This window comes from Ambystoma mexicanum, chromosome 7p (assembly GCF_040938575.1).
Source record: "Ambystoma mexicanum isolate Mex_15411 chromosome 7p, UKY_AmexF1_1, whole genome shotgun sequence".
Classification (NCBI taxonomy): domain Eukaryota; kingdom Metazoa; phylum Chordata; class Amphibia; order Caudata; family Ambystomatidae; genus Ambystoma; species Ambystoma mexicanum.
The window spans coordinates 601733594-601753264 of NC_090939.1; the positions used below are offsets into that span (position 1 = coordinate 601733594).

Sequence of the window (19671 nt, forward strand, 5' to 3'; positions counted from 1 at the left end):
CGCTTTACATTACAAAAGGCACCAACGCACAGAGACGGTCCAAGCCAGGTATTAATAGCGGTAATGTGCACTGCCGCAGGCAATACTAACTGTTACGGTCCCAGGGATCTCCTTGTGTGTCTTTGACGCATAGATCCCTGTATTGTCCGCAGCCAAAGGATTTAATGTTTACTCAGCATGAACAAAGTATTCAAAATTACACCTTCTGTGCTACAGCCCTATGGAAGGTTGGCAAAGGGTGCATTATGTTATGCTGTTGTTTGTTTGATGCTTTCACTTCCCCTTGGGCCATCTCACAACTCTGAATAATGTAATTACAAAAGGGAATTAGAAAGTAAGGGAGAAGGAGAAAACAGAAGAATGGAGTAAGAAGGCATTTGGGAGATGAAAGATGGCAGGAAAGAAAAGTATAAAGCAAATTAGAAAGGAAGGGCAAGGAGGCGCTGTTGCGCATGACAAAGATGACCGCCTGAACGAGGAGCTCTGCAGCCCGACATTGACACACTCCAAAAATCCTTGATTCGAGGGCGCATTGTTCACAATACATGCAGCGAACTTGCTGCGAAACGCATGGGCTATAGAACTAGCTGAGATTTATTGTAAGCAGACAACTTGCTGGCTCTCCACGGCCATGAGGGCAGGCTGCCCAACTGAGGCCATCAGTGTTTCCTGCTTGCTGCAGCTACTGGCTTTGACCAAGACAACGTGCCGGCAGTGGAGTGATCCAAGTCTCCCCGCTGCAGCTGAAGAAGATACCGGCTCTGGGGACGCTACCCCGCTGTTGGCTCTCGCCAAGATAGCCCAGGTCAGTCCACCTCCCTCCTGACCCTGGGTGCTCCTCCCCCTGGGCTGATACACGCTGTCCCGGTGGCCCTGACCCCCGGGCGAGGGGGGGGCACCACCTCACACTGGACACTGTACACTCACCTACCCCAGTTCTGAGCTGCATTACCATCACGGCTGTCGCCCGAGGGGCCGCCCAGATGTTGGTGAACTGGTGTACCCTGCTGTGACCGTGTGTGGCTACTCCTCGGCCGTGGACAATCCCCCCCCCAGGCAACCTGCCAGCGCCCAACCCATATGGGGGAGACACTCTGACCGGGCTAAGTCCTCCATCCTCTGGTGGGGGTGCTGTGGACAGCAGGCCCTGCCCCCCCACCACCGACCCAATTAGTGGCTGCCATCTGCTCCCTCTCTGTATTAAGCTGCACTGCTGTGGTGGCCTGGATGTCTGCGCTGGGAGGGGAGCTACCCGAAGCTGCACTACTGTACTGGGGATTTCCTGCAGCACAACTATCCCCTACACAACTTACCTAGACCAACTGAGTGATATATTACTCCCAAAGCCGAGACCACTGGCTACTGGTGGTGGTGCAACGATCTTACATCTTACTATTGGCTTTGCAGTGCCTTTAACATAAACTCTGGACCTTGGGTGCTGAGGGGCTGGATTCAATGAAGCCAGAACATCACATGTGCCGTCCTCCCCGATGGTGCGTGACTCCTGTGCAGCTGTGCGCCCAACTCTGGAACACTGTCACTACCGACCTGTGTCCCATCACTGTGAGGAGGCCTACCCTACACAACCTCACTGAGGCATGGACACTGGGCCAACTCACTGCATAACTTCCTCCAAGACAATGGCCTGTGGCGAACCCACGCTATACTGCTTTGTCTGAAACTGGCCTGTGGTGCTCTTAGGCTCTAGCACTGCAGGGGACATAGCCGGCTCATTACCCTGAAACAGGTACAGCACTGTGCTGCCCATCTCCGCTGGCGGTAGTCTGCGACTGTTACTGGGGTGTGAAGACGCTTGACTATGCTGGGTTCTCCCCCAGGCTGCTCTGATAAACCCTGCACCTAAAATGCCCTGCAAAGCTAAGTAGGCATCTCCGGTAACTGTGGCATAACCCTCCACCTCAGTACCCATAGGCTGCATCATCCCCGACTGCTGGACACACAACTGGTGTGCGCAATATCTCTGCACAGCTTGTGGCAACAAGGGAGGCAATACTGGTAACGCCGCATAGCTCGCTTCCTGTCCACAGCTGTACCACACCCTTCCGGTGGTATAACAATGACTAAAGGGGCTAAGAAAAAGCAAAGCTCAATAAATATGTTTGCCAAAACCACCCCCAAAGTGGTGGATGGGGTGGATGGAGGGGACTGCACAGTGGGGGATGCGCCCGAGCTGGGTGGGCCCAGTGAACTACACCGCATGATGGAATACATGCGAGAAGGATTTACCACCATAGACGCCAAGCTAGATGACAGCTCAATTAAAGCCCGAATAGAAAAGACTGACACCCGCATCGCGGAGGTCGAAACGAGAATTGGCATGACTGAGGATGAGGTCGCTACCCTTAGGGCTGATGTCAACGCCCTCTCGAGACAAGTGATATCCATTGGTAAAAAGTCCGAAGATCTTGAATCCCATACAAGGCGTAACAACTTGAGAATAATAGGAGTGCCGGAAGAAAACATTGCATGCACGATGGAGGAATTTGTGGAATGCACCCATCTCTCCGTACTGGATGCCCCCAAGCTATTACTGCAATTTGCGATAGAACAAGCTCACTGCTCACTTGCCCCTAAACCCAAGCCAGGAGACCCCCTAGTCCAATAATAGCTTGTGTCCTCAACTATCGAGACAGAGATACACTACTGCGTGCTGCAAGAACCAAGGGCGAGCTACTGTTGGGCTTCAACAGAATACGCCTGTAACCTGATTTCTCAAACACTGTGCAGCAGGAGTGCAAAACCTTTGCGGCTACTAAGAAGAGGCTTTGCAACCTAAATGTAAAGTACACCATGCTATACCCAGCCAAACTGAGAATCACTATACCTGAGGAGGCGATGAAATTCCTCGATGACCACTTCCAGGGGGAATCCCGGACAATGCATGCTCCCTAACCGCTGGAGCTCCTATCGATTGGTCTTGGCTGGAGCCCTACCATTAGATTACAGGACCCTGTGTATTTACACTGCATTTCCCTCGATATAAGTCACTAATTTATGTTTTCTCTTGACTGAGAATTTGAATACTTGGGAAGTATGCTCCCGTAACCTGTTTTTCCTGTTAGAAATCTAATGTAGGGCTGTGTTGATGCCGGGCTGAAGTCAGCGGACAGCCCCTCATGCAAAGTTGCAGACCTTGTTGGGTTGTTGGCCAGGGGATGATCACTTCTCTAACTTGTAGAGGGGTGGGGGATGGGGGGATGTTCACAGGATAAATATACAAAAAATGCTTGACGTGGATGCAATAGTTGATGACATGCAGCGCTACTTTATTAAGACTCCATTGCAACCCGGGGCTTCAGGTCCAACTCTATACATTGGCCAGATGGGAGTTGAACCGCTGCAATTTATGAGTTGGAACGTGCAAGGGTTGGGCAATCTGACAAAAATGCGACGCCTCCAGCTATACATAGAGCGACATAAGGTACACATCCTGTTTCTGCAGGAAACACATGCATTAACTGTAAGCTGTGAGAGATTTGCTGGAAGCTGGGGCACATATTCGACCCAATGTAGAGGGGTCATGACCCTTATTCATAGGTCCATATAATATGTCCACACAAGGGCACATCTAGACCCACTAGGGCGCTATGTATTATGGCGAGGTATACTAAAAGGTCAGGAAATAGTACTATTAAATATATATGGTCCAAATATAGATGACCGAGAGTTCTTCGCCAACGTGTTTGAGCTACTAGCACAGTACCCCCAAGTGCCAGTATTGTCGGGAGGTGACTTTAACACAATAGTTGATACATACCTGGACAGATCCGGAAGCAGGGCCCAATAACTTACTAGGGCAGCTAAGGTGATGCGGGAGGGCCATATAGACCTGGAGTTGGTAGACGCCTGGAAGACACCCAATCCAACATCGCGGAAGTACTCCTACTATTCTGCAGTACATGACTCCCACACCCGGATAGACATGTGGTGGTTGACTGGCACCCTCGTAACTCACCTCAAAGACGCTGACATAATACCCAGAACCTTCTCTGAACACTCGCCAATAACACTGGCGCTGACACTAGGGGACATATTGGGAATGAGACGAATGTGGAAATTTAAACCACAGGCCTTACTGGATCCTGTATTCCAAAGCGAAATGGAAATATGTGTGGATGATTAATTTAAGATAAACACTGGCACTGTTGAGACGAAGTGACTCTATGGGAGGCATTCACGGTGTATGTGCGAGATATGGCCCTAACCACCGAGTCAGGGCTGCTCAAGGCAATACAATGAGATATTCACGCTAGCGAGACTGCCCTACAACAACTAGAACTACAATACATGGCAGTGCCCAGTGCTACTGACTTGGGAGATATTAAAACCGAACTTGATAGATTACGGGCACACGCAGATAGATAACTGAAATACCTCGATAATCCAGGCCTAGCAAGGCAATATGGTGAGGGTGAGCGTCGTGGCAGGCTACTGGCCAGAATGGTGCGACAGGCGTCAGGCAGCAACCATATCCCGTTTGTACAAGACAAGTCTGGGACACTGGTGCACACCACAACTGAAGTTGCGCAGGTGTTCTGCTGCTTCTATGCAACACTAAATGCTAATACAGACAAATAAGATCTCCCTGAGATAGTTACATACCTAAACAACCTACCGTTATTAGTTCTCTCTGACGAAACTAGAGAAATCCTTGATCGGCCCTTAGACGAGATATTCAGTGCCATCGATGTCCTCCCATCCGGAAAAGCCCCAGGCCCTGATGGCCTAACAATGGAATGTTTAAAGCACTTTAAATCCTGCCTTGCTGCTCGATTTAGCTGCTCTATGGGAAGAGTCCTGCACCTCAGGTACACTTCCCCCCCACCCCCACAATGCGAAGCCGTGATTACAGTTCTACTTAAGCCTGATAAACCAGCGGAGCAGTGCAGTTCATACCTCCCCTCTCCCTCATAAACTCTGATGTAAAAATATATGCAAAGGTACTAGCCCTTAGACTGCCCCATACAGGAGACACATCATTCATCCAGACCAGGCTGGATTTGTTCCTGGCAGCTCTACAGCACTGAATCTAAGGCATCTGTTCAACCTCCTGGCCCCAATAGACCCTGGGACGCATGCAGTTGCTGCAGCCCTCGATGTTCAGAAGGCCTTCAATTCAGTATCCTGGCAATGTATGTGGGAGGTATTGGGTAGATGCAACTTCGGACCCATGTTCATATCATGGATGTGGTTGCTTTATACATTACCATCCGCCAGAATCAATATAAACAGGTCACTCTCAGATCCCATAGACATCCACAGTTGGACCCGGCAGGGGTGCCCATTGTCACCCTTAATATTCACCATTGTGATGGAACCGCTGGCAGATGTGATCAGATGCAGGCACGCCCAAAGAGGAATCAGACTCTCAGGTGAACCTGAAATTATTTCATTATATGTGGATGACTCACTCCTTTTTGTGCGAAATCCCACAGTAAATGTAGCCCCAATAATGCACGAGGTCCTATCCTTTAGAACTCTGTCTGGTCTTCGTGTCAATTGTTTCTGCTTACTTATGCCACGACTGCACCACTGGATCTTATGGGATATGCATGGTCACCTCAAGAATTTAAATAACTGGGTATAGTAGTGACGCGACATCAGACAGCACTGTACACCCGTAACTATGGTGAGTACTTACCCCCACTCACAGCCAAACACTGTGCTTGGGCGAAACTCCCACTCGTGATAGGGGGCCGAGTGGCGCTCTTAAAAATGATTACCCTCCCAAAACTCCTATATTATATTCTGAATATACCAGCATGGCCAGGCGCCGCATTTTTTTATACGCTGAAAGTGGCGATTGATAACTTCCTGTGGCACGCTGGTGCGGTCAGACTTAAATGGGATACCTTAACCAGGCCCTATTCGCATGGTGGACTAGCGGCTCCAGACTTTGAGAAATACTGGGTTGCAGCACAGGTGTACTATGCAGCCTTCTGGTTCGACGAGGACACACACCTTCCACATGTCAAAATAGAGCGACACGCGACTGGTACTTGCGGTGTGCACTCATTGCTTCTACCACTGATATGGAAAGACCACAGAGTAAGTGTTCCCATTGCTGCAACGGCACTGGCCTGGGGCAAGATTTGGAAAATGATCGATAACCCCCACCGCTTCCATGGTGATCTGCCATTATTGAACTTCTTCCTGACATTCCCTAGGGTGAACAACGTGGCAGTGTGACAATGGATGTCAGATGGGGTCACAACTATGGGGGATGTCTACACTATGGAATCCTTTATTACACTTCAGAACATACCGGGACCCTCGCGGAGGCACCCCTTGCGTTTGTTACAATATTCTGGGCTTTGCCGAGCTGCTAAAAAAACATGGACAGAATTCCCTGTGTTACGTCCTGACAAGCCAATACTAGACATAGTCGTGGGAGGATCCACTACCCGTGGCAGAGTAGCCAAGTTATACGACTTGCTGCAGTCCAGAGCCAATAAATCCCTCGTGAAGCTCTGTGAGTCCTGGGTCAAAGACCTAGCTATAGACATCACTGATGAGATCTGGGAGACTGTGCCGGCAATCCCAGGCACTGTCCTTCAACTCCAGATTCTGCCTCATACAATTCAACAATTCAAGATACTACACAGGTTCCACTACACCCCGGCCAGACTACACCTCTTCTCGCACCCACTCTGCTTTGTGCCCTTGGTACCAGGCGGAGGGGGCAAGATAACTCCACATGCTCTGGGACTGCCCAAGGCTGGGGGAATATTGGGGCGGTGTATGTGACATTATGTCCAAAATACTAAATTATACTGTTGATCACACCCCCACTTAACTGTTTATTCCACAGGTTTGAGCGGCTTCGGCAGGGTTTCCGTAGATTGGCGAGTGTCTGTATGTTACTAGCAGCCCGAGGTATATTGTTGTTATAGCTGCGGCCCACTTGCCCTACTGTTCCACACTGCCTGCGAACTGTTATTTGTGCAGCTCACCAGGAGGAGCGATGGTTAATACTACAACCTAGAAACTGTAAACTGATTGATACATATGGGCCCCATTCCGCCATTACCTAATGTCATTGCAGTAAATAAAAAAACAAGACAATGGAGCTCCCCAACCACTCGATAACTCGTCCCCTCATTAAGCATTACAACTCCTTGAAGTCACTGGGATTTATGTAGTCATCAGAAACCCCTCTGAGAAGCGGCTCTGCTGCTGCCAAATCAGTGTGTAAGAAATGTATGTGAAATTCTATTACAGTAAATGCTGCTATTCCTATCTTCTGTTGTAATGTCAAGGACTCGCTAAATAAAGTTTTTCAAAAAAATAAAACAAAGGAAGGGCAAGAAATGTAATAAAAGGTGAAAAATAAATGTTGAAAGCAAGAAATACAATGAAAGACGGGTAAGAAGAAGAGATAGGTGAGAAAGAGCTTAACTAGAATGAAACTGGTAGAAGCAAACTGGGGAAGTAGCTAGAGAAGAAAGTACTATGATGGTGATATGGATGATAAAAGTATGTTCAGATGAGGGAGAAATGAGACTGGGTGATACGCGAGAGAGAAAAAAGTATCATTAGTCCCTAAACTGAACAGTAGACGTGGGGTGCACTACAGCAAAATTATTGTGGCCCTTGAAAACTCTCCAAATATGTTTTGAAGCCCATGGTGTACCCTTTCTTTATTAGTTGACTACTTGTTCATGTTTTGGGGATATGATGATGTTTAAAAACCTAGAAGACCTAGGCAAATGACAGGGAACTGGCAGCTTCATTTTTCATACAGGGTGCTTCAGAAATCGATTTTGTCTCGACATTAGGCCTTGAATGTAAATCTTGAGTTTTTTTTTTAACTGTATAATTCCAAGGCCTACACAAACGTTACTAATAGTGAACGTATACTGGAATGCCCTAAAAAACGAAAGCAAACAATTCATAGATAGAATAATGGAATGTTTGGACTGTACAAGAGAAGTGCATCAAGACATGAATATTCTCATCTGTGGTGATCTTAATGCAAACTGTTGGGAGGTAAAGAGATCAACACAATATAAAACAAATAAAAAAATTGCCAAAAATGCAAACATGGGAAAATGTGGAATGACGAAATGCAAGCAAGGAGACTGCACATATTAAACGGAAATATGAAGGGGGACATTCCTCCCACCAACACCTGGACCAATGGCAAACTGAGTAATATACTTGACTATATGTTTGTTTCGGAACAACTGTTAGCGAAAGTCCTGTGTTTCCGAGTAATATCATCAATCCACAGCGATCATGACCCAATTATTGCTGTGATCTCAAACTGGAAGACAAGACAGAATCCGGTATGGGGTAACAATATTGAGCTGGAAACTGGATTAAACCGCTTAAGGCTGAAAAGAAATGACTTTGACACTGTATTGCAAAACCTGGACAAGTGGCAAGCCAAAGAAAAAATGTCTGCAGAATATGACATGTCGCTACAGACTTTTAAACAAAGCACAGGAAAATATATGAAACCAAATGTCACAAAATTACATGTGTTTGACCCAGAGGTGATGATACAAAAGAAACAATTGCGAAAAGATCTATATGCACTAAAAACAGAAAACCTCAAAGAAACCAAATAACTGATCCGGAAAATAAAAGAAAAATACAAAAACTGGCAGAAGTCTTATAAAATACAACTGCTTCAACACGATGCTGAAGCCATGCAAAAAGCCATAGATAACACAAACAGCAGAATACTATGGGATTTGCCAAACAAGAAACAATCAGCGCCAGCTCTTATGAATCCCATCCCAGAAATTAGCTGGATGGAACATTTCACAAAATTGTTTAATGACACAGAAAATTCAGACTTCCAAAGTGATATAAAAGAAAATGAAGCTGGACCTTGGAATATTATCTTTGACAAAGAAGATATAAAACTACTAATTCTAAAAGCTAGCTCATCAAGAGCTCCAGGGCCAGACGGCTTATCGAATGCGGTGCTAAAAGAAGATCCAGATAAATGGGCAACTTTCTGTGAAAGACTATTCAAGAGAATCATCACACTGGGCCAAATCCCAAAATCATGGAAGTCGGCCATCGTCGTTCCTATTTTTAAAAAAGGAAATCGTATGGAACCAAAAAATTGCAGACCGATTGCACTGCTGGATTGTGTTGGAAAAATCTTTGCCACACTTTTGCTAATACGATTGAAAAAGTGGATTAAAGATACAAACATCTACGACAAACGACAGTCTGGCTTTGTTGAAAATGTAGGGTGCAGCTTAAATCTCCTGATATTAGGATTGATGAAAAAAAGAGCATTCACAAATAAAGAAAAATTATACACAGCCAGTATTGACTTATGCCAAGCATTTGATAGTGTAAGCTTTGGGAAAAATTAGCCACTAAAGGATGCCCAACAGACCTCCTGAAAGCAATCAAGGAACTGTATGCCAAAACCTCAATAAGAGTTAAATTAGACCAAGGTGACCACCTATCAAAAGAAATCAAAACAACAAAAGTCCTCAAACAAGGCTGCCCGCTAGCCGCTACTCTCTTCTGCTTTTACATCGAAGATCTGCAATACTGCCTGGACAACCGTAGATCCTTTCCAACCAAGAATAAATGGCAGACCGGTAAACCATCTATTATATGCAGATGACCCGATTATATTAGACCACACACAAATTGGTCTACAAAGAGCCCTAAATCGGGTTGAAAAATATATAGAAAAAAAGGATCTAGAAATAAATGCAGAAAAGACAGGAATATTGATATTTGGTGACAAAAGATGGAAAAAAGGCAAGAACGAGGAATGGACTGAATAAAACGCAAGAGGACCATACCCCTTCTTCTCTTCAAAAATATCACAGTATAGTCCTTGGGGTAGTGTTGGTACTTTTTCCATCATCCTCCAAGTGGACCACATCTTTAAATATTGTATTTGAAAATATCTGATGAAAGCTTTAATATCTGTTCAATTTACATATGTACTCTACATGTTGCTCCCACATTTCCCATTAAATTCTGTTCGAGTTTTTTGCATCGCTATGTAGCACTCCTCTCCTCAAGACAAGGTTACTATAACTAACTTCTCCACATCTAAGAGTTGGTCCTCTTCATCTAAGAGTTGTATCTCAGCAGACCATGTCCGCCATTTTTTACCTTCATTTTTGTACCTTTATTTTTTACCTTTGTTTTTAATGTTCATCTACCATAGACCCCTTATTTTGTTATACACAATAGGGTCGTATCCGATCGCATCTACAAGTTACACCACGGCACTAAGATATTAATCTAGTATGTTGTTTCGACAGAATCCTTTCTCAACGTCACGCACCCGTCTCCTTGTTTACATTTGTGACGTCATGCACGCACGCCGCGTGATGACGTCATGTTTACATTATCCACAAATACGGCCATCTTGTAACCTAGTCTCACACTCTGTATTTCCCAGCGTACGGAGCCGGACGGTACTTGTTTCCAGTAGAGTCATACAGTCAGAAACCTGTAAGTATGCTGACAACGGCCCTGAGCCAGAACTTTTTTTACCTTAAGAGAATCTTTTAGATCCTAAACTGGGTTTCTTCGATTCCCCAGATTAAAGAAAAAGCCACACCGGCACTTCTCTGCTTCTAATGGAGAATCCGTGGATACTACGGTAACGTAGCAGTATGCCTACAGACCTCGAGCACGACCAACTTTCCCACATCCCTAGAGATTGAACTCCATTAAGTAAGTCTATTATATATCCCCATTAGTGAACATCTCAGTTTAGATTGTTCGTGTCTTTAATCATATCAATATACCAATATACTTAGACTGGTCCATTACTTTATTTTACACAGGCTTAAACACTGTATTGACTCCTGTTGAAACTGTCGATGTGAAATATTTTACAGACCCATAATCATGGATCATCCTTCTTATTCCAATGTTTAAAACATAAAAACAGGGTAAGCCAACCACTATTCCTTACCACCTTGAGATCTCGTGCTGAAATAATAAAATATGTAATTAGGAATTACTCTATGTCCTTCTTTCTGAAAATGGCGATTAACTAGTGTTTCTTCTTTCTGTTACTCTAACATTAGCTAAAAAACCAATTGGTTTCAATGAACTAAGTTTTTTCCACAAGAATTATGGATACCTCTTTTGGTTTTGTATGGTGTAATTGCCAAAATTGTGAACATATGCGACAGTGGGATCACTGTTACACGATAATCAATGCTTATACTGGAAGTGTAAATAACAAGGTTGTCTATTATCTAATGAATATCTTCTTGTAAAAATGAATATTGCAATTGAATGTAAATTATCAATATCAATTATTCAACTAATCTAGAACATTGTTTAATTTTTTTTAATAGATTTAAAGTTTTGAATTGCATATAGCCCCTGAAGAAGAGAATAACTCTCGAAACGCGTTGGGCAATCCTGTTTGGACCAATAAATCCTGAACTAAAGATCAAGTCACAAGTTGTCTTTTGTACTTAATTTAATATCTACTCAATAACTGTCTCTATGTTTTAACTATGTTAGGCAAAAAAACACTTGCTTCAATTAACGTTTGGTTTAAGTCGAACCAAAAACTATACCAAATACCTATATTAGATACTCTTTGAATACTTTGGCTCCATAAGCCCCAGATAGTGTGCAGGGGACGGGAGTTCCTATTAGGGAACTTACTCTGTTCTCATATTTCCTTCAACCCATATGCCAGGGTTGCTATTTTTCTCCCACGCACCTTGACTTTAGATAACGTTACAGAAATATAAAAAATAACTCATACAAAAGTCTAGATACATTTAGGTGTGCAAAGGTGTCCTTTTCTCCTTTAAAACGCAAATAAAGCCATGCAGTGAAATGAGATACTTGGGTATCCATAAGTGGGATAAAAAATGAAGAGACCTGGAAAAGGATGCTAAAGACAAAAACAAAACAACTAACCGCAAACAAATATCATCAACAAAAGATATGGGACATTTTCCCTCAGACCTGTAATAACATTCTACAGACTTAAAGTTATACCAACATAATCGTATGGTGGAGAAACTTGCATGAATATTCCAGAGAATTTCTGGAATGCCTTGGAAGGGCTATTCTGGAAAAATATCCTACCAATACCGAAAGCTACACCAATGTCGGTAATTCGCCACAAACTCGGCCTGACTGCTCTACATGTACACATCCACTATAACAAGCTGATACCATACAGAAAAACAATGAGCAACTTGGTGCCACCCCAATTTGAAATATTCTGTGAAAACTAAAAACTTCACAGAAAAGGCAGTGGAAGAATGGGAAAGAAAAAATGACCGAATCCTGGAAGAGGTAGGCCTAGAGAAACAAACCTTGGCAGAAAACCCAAAAGCCGTTAAAAGAATGCTATGGGCAGAGGACTGATCCAATACAGAAACAAAAAGAGCATTGTCAAAAACTCACACACTCCTAAAAACAAATTGTGGTGTGATGTCTATTATACCAGATTATTTGAGAAAATTCCCAAATTGTAAACAAAGAGATCTATTATTACGTTTTAGACTGAATGTTCTCCAAAACAAAACAACGAAGGCAAGATATACCAAGGAAAAGATATGCACAAAGTGCAGATTATGCAATAGAAGTGAAGAGTCGCGTAGCCATCTGGTGTTATTCTGTAAAAAGCTAAGAGATCTCCGAAATCTGTACTTGAACAGCAACATCGTAGATATATGTGGTCTAGACTCTGAGAAATGGTGGAGTTTAATATATGACTGTCGAACTCCAAGAATACACTTTGTAACAGTCACATTTTTAGAACAAACCTTTAAAATGCTAGACCAACATAGCGAAGATGACACAGCTAAAAAGTTGTAATGTTTTTATGTTCAAACTTGTCTTAAAAAATTTGTTTTTAAACATTAATTAAGCAATGCTTGGCACATTTGGAGGCTTCTTTTATGCCAAATTTCTGTTTTAAGTTGCTGTATTACCTTGGTTTTTCTTGTTTCTCTTTTCCTTGATTCTCTTTTCTTTTTTTCTTTTTCTATGCAAGATCTCTTTGTTAAATTTGCCAAATTTGTGAAAGGTTTGTAATAAACCAAATACACTCAATAAAGAAATAAAAAAAAAAGAAAGAACAAACCATCTGAGAAAGACTGCAAGTTCCTTCTTTCTCAGATCTCGTATACTGATGCCTGGTTTAATAGGGCTTCCATAGTTGTATTTTGGTAGATTCCCCCCTCTCATCAAGCATCACACCGAAAGAGTGTTTACTTTGTAGTGTGCACATGCAATTTGCTTAAAACTACGGTCCTTGTATTGGTCAGTGACTTGAATGGCAACATTCCAGCCACACTTAAGATTTGTGATCATGAATACATTTATACCTCCCTGGAGATTCCAAAAGCTATACTACAATAGGCTGATTACAGCAGTAAAGGTAGAAATGGCATAGCATGCTAATTCCCTTAAGCCTTTTGTATGCTAAATGGACGAACCACAAGCAACACACCTCGTTATTATACTAGAATTGCGACTTGTCTGCCACTACGATTGATTGCATGTTTATTAATCAACAAGATTACAAATATGCCATATGGTGCTAAGGAATGAAAGTGATCACTATCCCATCTTAATAAACTTCAATAGCGACTGATAGAAAAATATTTGATAACAGAGCAATTGGAAATTAATCCTGCCGCTAATCGATTAAAATTATCTAAATATAATTATTGATGGAGTAAACACTATTTTCTGCGATTTAGCAAGGGGCCTAATGAGCGGTCCTTTTAAACGGTTAAACGGGAAAATGACAATGATAAAATTAACGAATACAATGGGCCTCATTACGACCCAGGCGGTAAGGGGTTAACGGCGCCGTAAAAGGTGGCGGCGCCGTTAACCCCTTACCGCCTAATTACGAGGTCATTTTGCGGGTCCCTACCTTAACGGCTGGTTTTACCAGCCGATAAGGATTGGACCCGCAAAGGGACCTTGGAGGTAATTACGGTACCACAATTTGCGGTACCGTAACTACCGCCTTCCCCATTTCCATTGAGCCCTATGGGGGCAAAAATGGGAATGGGGAAGGGCCAATGGTGAATGGGGAATTACTGCCCCGCCAACCTTGGAATGGGGCGGTAATTCCACCATTCACCATGGCGGAATCGGTAAAATACCGGCGGCAACCATGGCGCTACTAGCGCCGCGGTTACCGCACGGGTCGTAATGAGGCCCAATGTCTTGATTGGGAAATTAACTCAACCTGACTCGAAAAGGTTAGGACTAAAAAGAGAAAACATACGACTCACTTCACACAAACTTAAGTTTGATTAAGAAATGTTAAAGGCTAAAAGTTACTCTGTAGAGACTCAAGACACATAAACCAATAGAACTATTCCACTGCAAGACATATCGAAGCTTGCAAGAACAGGGAGCCCCAGTGCAGAAAATGGCTAAAATCGCATAAATATAGAGTAGAGATTGACAGAAAATGGTCAATATGTTTGTCTATTCTGGCAAAAAATATATAGTGGGGGCATCTAAACAGAAATTGAAGCAATATATTTCAGATACCTTAGTTGTCACATCTGCCACCAACTTTGAAGTAGGGAATAACGTGCAATGGAAATACAGGAGGAGAGTCAAATATTGGACTGATATTAGAAACTTTAAAAAAGTACACTGCTCCTGGTCCAGATGGGCTGTGTACTTCAATGTTAAGTAGGGGTAACACCGTACAGGGGATGATACTATGCAGATTATTCACATGTATTAGCTGTACAGGAAATTTACCACATAGCTGGCGAGAAAGTATTATCGTGCCTATATATCAACGTTATCCTTTAAGCTGCAGAATAATCGCTATGTTGGACACAGCATCTTGCTGGCTGAAATGCATATCTGGATGGATTCTAAACAAATACTTCCCATCCATCAAACTGGCTTCAGAAATGGTTTGGGCACATTAAATAACATTGTAACATTTGTTACAATAATTGAAAAAGCCAGAAACCTTTAAAAATCGTGCAGTTTATGTGGCCTTCCTAGACACGAGTGCCACATTTGACGCGGTAGACTGTCAACTAGTATGGTCTACATTACAACAATTTGACATGCATGGTGGATTATTAAAAATGTTGGTCATGCCATACGATAATACTTCGGTAAAAGTCTCATTAAAGAAGAAGGGTCTATGAGTTATGGGATCCACACATACAAAGGGCTTAAGCAAGGATGGCTGCTTGCTCCCATGCTATTCAATCTCTACCTTACAGATATCTCGTCTGCCCTAGACATTTATTCAACTAATCCTCTTAAAATTGGTACAGTAAGGATACAATGGTTTGGGTATGCCGACAATATTGTCTTCTCTCATACACTTCGTGGACTTCAAACACTTTTAGATGCATTTGGGACAAATGCCGTAAAACACTCCTTGGCAATGAACATAAGGAAACCAGAAGTCATGGTATTGTGATGAATCTAGGGCATTCGTCCCTTCTTCCTTTGAGGGAGCCACCCACTTTGAGGCTAGGGAGGTGAGCCCACTCAGCAAAACCCTCCCTAGGGGTTTGGGAAAGAGGGACTTCACTGGGAGTGACTCCGCTCGAGGGAGCAAGGGCTCCCCATTCCTATCAGGAGTTCCCTGTAACAAATACCTTGCCTGTTTTAAGGGAGTTAAAGAGACTAATGGTATATCTGTTGATCGGAATCCAAAACACACTGACATTGCTTCTGTACTTTGTATTCGAAGTTAATGCTGGGATCCCCATGAACCCAACAGCTGATGGGGAACAACACTACCCTTGAAAGTACACCGGCGAGAATAAAGTGACCATAAACCTTGAATGGCGGATGAGAAAGCCTGCACAGAGGTGTACCTCTGACATGAGAACATCCTAGAGGTGCAGAGCCACGTTACACCACAGAGCTAGCAGTGGTGTGAAGAGTCAGACGTGGAGGAGAGACAGTGTCAAATCGGCATAGGGAATGGAAGCACCAGGGAGGCGAAGATGTCAGGAAGCCAGTCTTATCTGGTGGGGCGACCGCGCTGCAGATGTGATGGACCCAGGGCCCATGAACAAGCGTCGAGACTAGAGAGCGACGGAGGAGCAAGCCCTTCTCAATCCGAGAACTGCAGAGAAGGAAAGCACTGAAACGGGTGGAATAAGGAAGCCGCTAAAGAGGGTGAAGAATAGCAACACCCCCTTTTAGACGCCACACCACTGGAGAACACCCCCGAATGCAATGAAGGTACAAGAGTTGCCCAGGGTGGAGGGAGGGGAACCAACAAGAGCACAAAAGGGGAAGGAGAAGCAAATGGCCTAAAACCAAATACGGTCAATCAGACCCAGACCGAGACAATATGAAGCAGGTTTACGGGAGCCCTAGAAACCCGAATATTGTACATTGGCAACCGCCAAAGAGATAGCCCCAGGAGCTAAGAAAGCCAGAATGCAAGAGGGGTCTGGAGTGCCCCATCTAGACAAGTGAAACTTTGTAACCTATAAATCAGTGTTGGACTTGGAGGGTCCAATCAGTCAAACCAAGAAAAGAGACAAGAGGAACTTGGAGACAGGCTTTTTATAAAATTTGTAAAAAGAGAGTGATCCAACTGCTGGAGACTGATTAGGGAAGCATCCCTCCACTTAAGGAAATTGAAACATTTGTGATGGGGCGGCCTGCCACAATAACCACAGTGACTTCTGGATTAAAATTCAAGGGTGTTTATTAAAACATTTGCTGGTCAAAATGGCTAGTTTTCTTCGGAGCCTAATGGGCTGGGGATATTTGGTGCTAAGGCTGACCCTTTTCTCTCTTCAGCTTCCCCGGGCTTGTTTCCCTCTTCCCTAGCCCAAATGTCCCTGTTGCGGTTGTTGGTAATTCTCAGATTGATAACCCCTAGTTGTCTTTCTTCTCTCTACACTTTTAGGTGTTTGTCCTAAGACGATAGCTACCTGACTCCATAGCGAACTTCTAACTTTCTCTCTCCTGCCTTCGGTTAGTACTCGGAGAATAGGCAATGGTGCCTTCTTTCACCCAGTGTCAGGCTCCCACTTTTCACACACTCTCATTCCTGACCCTTCAATATACTGATCTCTTAAGCCGTTCTCCTCTCACTCCGCCTTTCCACCTCCACCCCTCACTCTTACTACGTTTCCCACTCTTATTCTTGCTACTGCTTGTTCTTCCAACTATCCCTCTACCTCTGTTGTTCACTTTCCCGCCTTCCTCTCACTCTGCTTCACCGCCTCTTGCTATTTCTCTCGTTATCATTTCTATCTCACTCAATGCCAATAGCTACTCCTGTTCTTCCACTTACCGCTCTACCTCTACCTCTCTACTAACTTTTAAAAACATTTTTTAGATTTTTTTAAATATTTTTATTATTTTATAAACAACGCTCCAAACATTACAAATAGTGAGGACTTCCGTTTTAGAGTTTCGCAACGTTACATTATAAATTAGGCATTTCGGTCCTCCCCCCCCCACTCCCTTAACTCGAGCCCCTTCTTCCATGTCATCATCCTGCTTCTCTTCAGGCGTGTCTACTTCCATTATTCTACTTATGTCATTATCATTATGGTCTGCCTGGGGGGGTGCCGCCATCGAGGCCACCAAGTGTCTCCATGCTATTAGGGGTCCCACCTCCTCCTCCCCCCTCCCCTACTGACTGCTTCGTACCAAGCTGCCGTTTCTGCTTCCGCCCACTTCATGAGGTCAGCCCACCACAATTCGATTCTAGGCCGTTGGGCTGCTTTCCAGCCCATTGCAATTCTCCGTTTAGCCAGGATGTAGGCCAGGTCCTTCAGCTTACTAATGTGCTTCAGGTTGCGTGGTCTGGTAAAACCCCCCAGCATGCATGCATGCCCAAGCTGACTCCACCTCCAGCATAATCCCTTTTTCCGTTAAGCGTATCTTTACCTCTGTCCAAAACCTTCCCACCTCTGGGCAAGTCCAAAACATATGTAGCATCCCAGCGTTCTCCTCCCCACACCAAGGGCATTTCTGAACCCCTGGGCCTTCAAACCTGGCGATTCTACCTGGGGTCATATATGCTCTGTGAGTGACATACTACTGTATCTGCTGGAGCCTCGCGTTTCGGGACACCTTCTTGTGATACCTTTGGGTTCTATCCCATTGCCCCTCCGACATGGGTTCTCCCACCTCCTCTTCCCAATCTCGCCTCAGTTGCAGCAGCTCCTTTCCTACCCTAGTCTCCAGCAGCTCATATAGGCGAGAGATCTCGTGCCCGCCCTCCGAGATATCATACATTGTCTCTATGGTTGCATCGGGTTGTTCCGCCAGCACTGCCTCAGGCCACCTTTGTCACACCCGTTTGATAATTCTGGAGTAAGTGATGTATTGGCCTTTGTGCACCCCGGTGTCCTCCATTAGCCTCTGAAAGTCCACTGCCACCCCATCTTGCCATATATCGCCAAGGGTAGCCAGGCCGATTGGTTTGCAGTATCTACGGACCCCTTTCATCATTTGGGAGTCCTCTCCGCACAGCACCATTAGCGGTACCTGCAGGGAGAACAGTACTGAGTTTCCTACGATTTGCCATGCTCTGCGCCACATTTCCCATCCAAGCACCAACAGACTCGCCATTCCTAGTACCTTTAGTTTAGGTAACCACACTATTTCCCGGAGAAAGAAGGGAGCAGGGTCCTTACACAACAGCCTGGCTTCCGCCGTTTCCTCTTCAGTCAACCACCTGGCCACATATTGCAGCTGTCTCGCCAAGTAGTATAACTCAAAATTCGGCAGGTTTATACCCCCCCTGTCACACGAGTTTTGTAGTTTCCAGAGCGCCACCCTATTCCTGGAATTGTGCCATATGAACCCCCTGCACAGGCTGTGGAGTTTAACAAAAAAGTGTTTGGGGATCACATACGGGATGTTTGCAAAAAAGTGTAACAGTCTAGGCAGGACCACCATCTTAATCAGAGCCGCTCTCCCCATCATGGCCTGGGGCAATCTGGACCAAAATCCAATACTATTCTTGATGCCCTCAACTGCCTTTTCTGTATTGTGTTTGTGTTCCTCTCTCGTCGTGCGGTATATATCAATACCTAAGTATCGGAACGTCTCAGTTTGCCAGGGTATTGGCAAGACCGGTAGGCTTCCTGGTGGGGCGTGTCTGTACCTCCCCAGTGGGAAAATGGTAGATTTCTTGGGATTTACAGCTATGCCCGAAAATGGTGGCGTATTGTTCCATCACCTCCAGGACATATTGTAGGTTTTCCTCTGAGAAACGCAGGTACAACAGTATGTCATCGGCATACAACGATATGAGATGCAAACCTCCCGCCGTGTGGATCCCTATTTCGCCATATTGTTGTCTGAGGCAAACTGCCAGTGGCTCCAACGCAAGGATAAACAGCATAGGTGACCAGGGGCACCCCTGTCTAGTACCCCTGCTGAGTTGCCATTTGTCTGGAATTATGGTGCCCGTTTTGACCCTTGCAATTGGGGAACTGTATAACATTTTGACCCACCTCATGTACCCTGGCCCAATCCCATATTCTCTCAGGGCCGCCAGCAACCATGGCCATCTGAGTCGAAGGCCTTAATGGCATCCAGCGAGACAATTACCAGTTCGCCGGGGTCCCTCTCTGTTTGGTCGATGATATGGTGAAGACTCCTATGATTATCGGTTATGTTCCGACCAGGGACATAACCTGTTTGGTCAGGGTGTATTAGTTTACCGATGACTCGCTTAAG

The 19671-nt window shown here is 44.6% G+C and overlaps 1 protein-coding gene across 1 annotated transcript in view; it reads left to right on the plus strand.

The window, feature by feature from the left end:
• Positions 1-11429, plus strand: part of NIPA1 (NIPA magnesium transporter 1) — a 359202-nt gene extending 347773 nt beyond the window's left edge. The window contains exon 6 of the mRNA XM_069636609.1: positions 11328-11429. Within this exon, the coding sequence (XP_069492710.1) occupies positions 11328-11333 (6 nt within the window). The 3' untranslated portion in view covers positions 11334-11429. The remainder of the gene's footprint in view (positions 1-11327) is intronic.
• The last annotated feature ends 8242 nt before the right edge of the window (positions 11430-19671 follow it).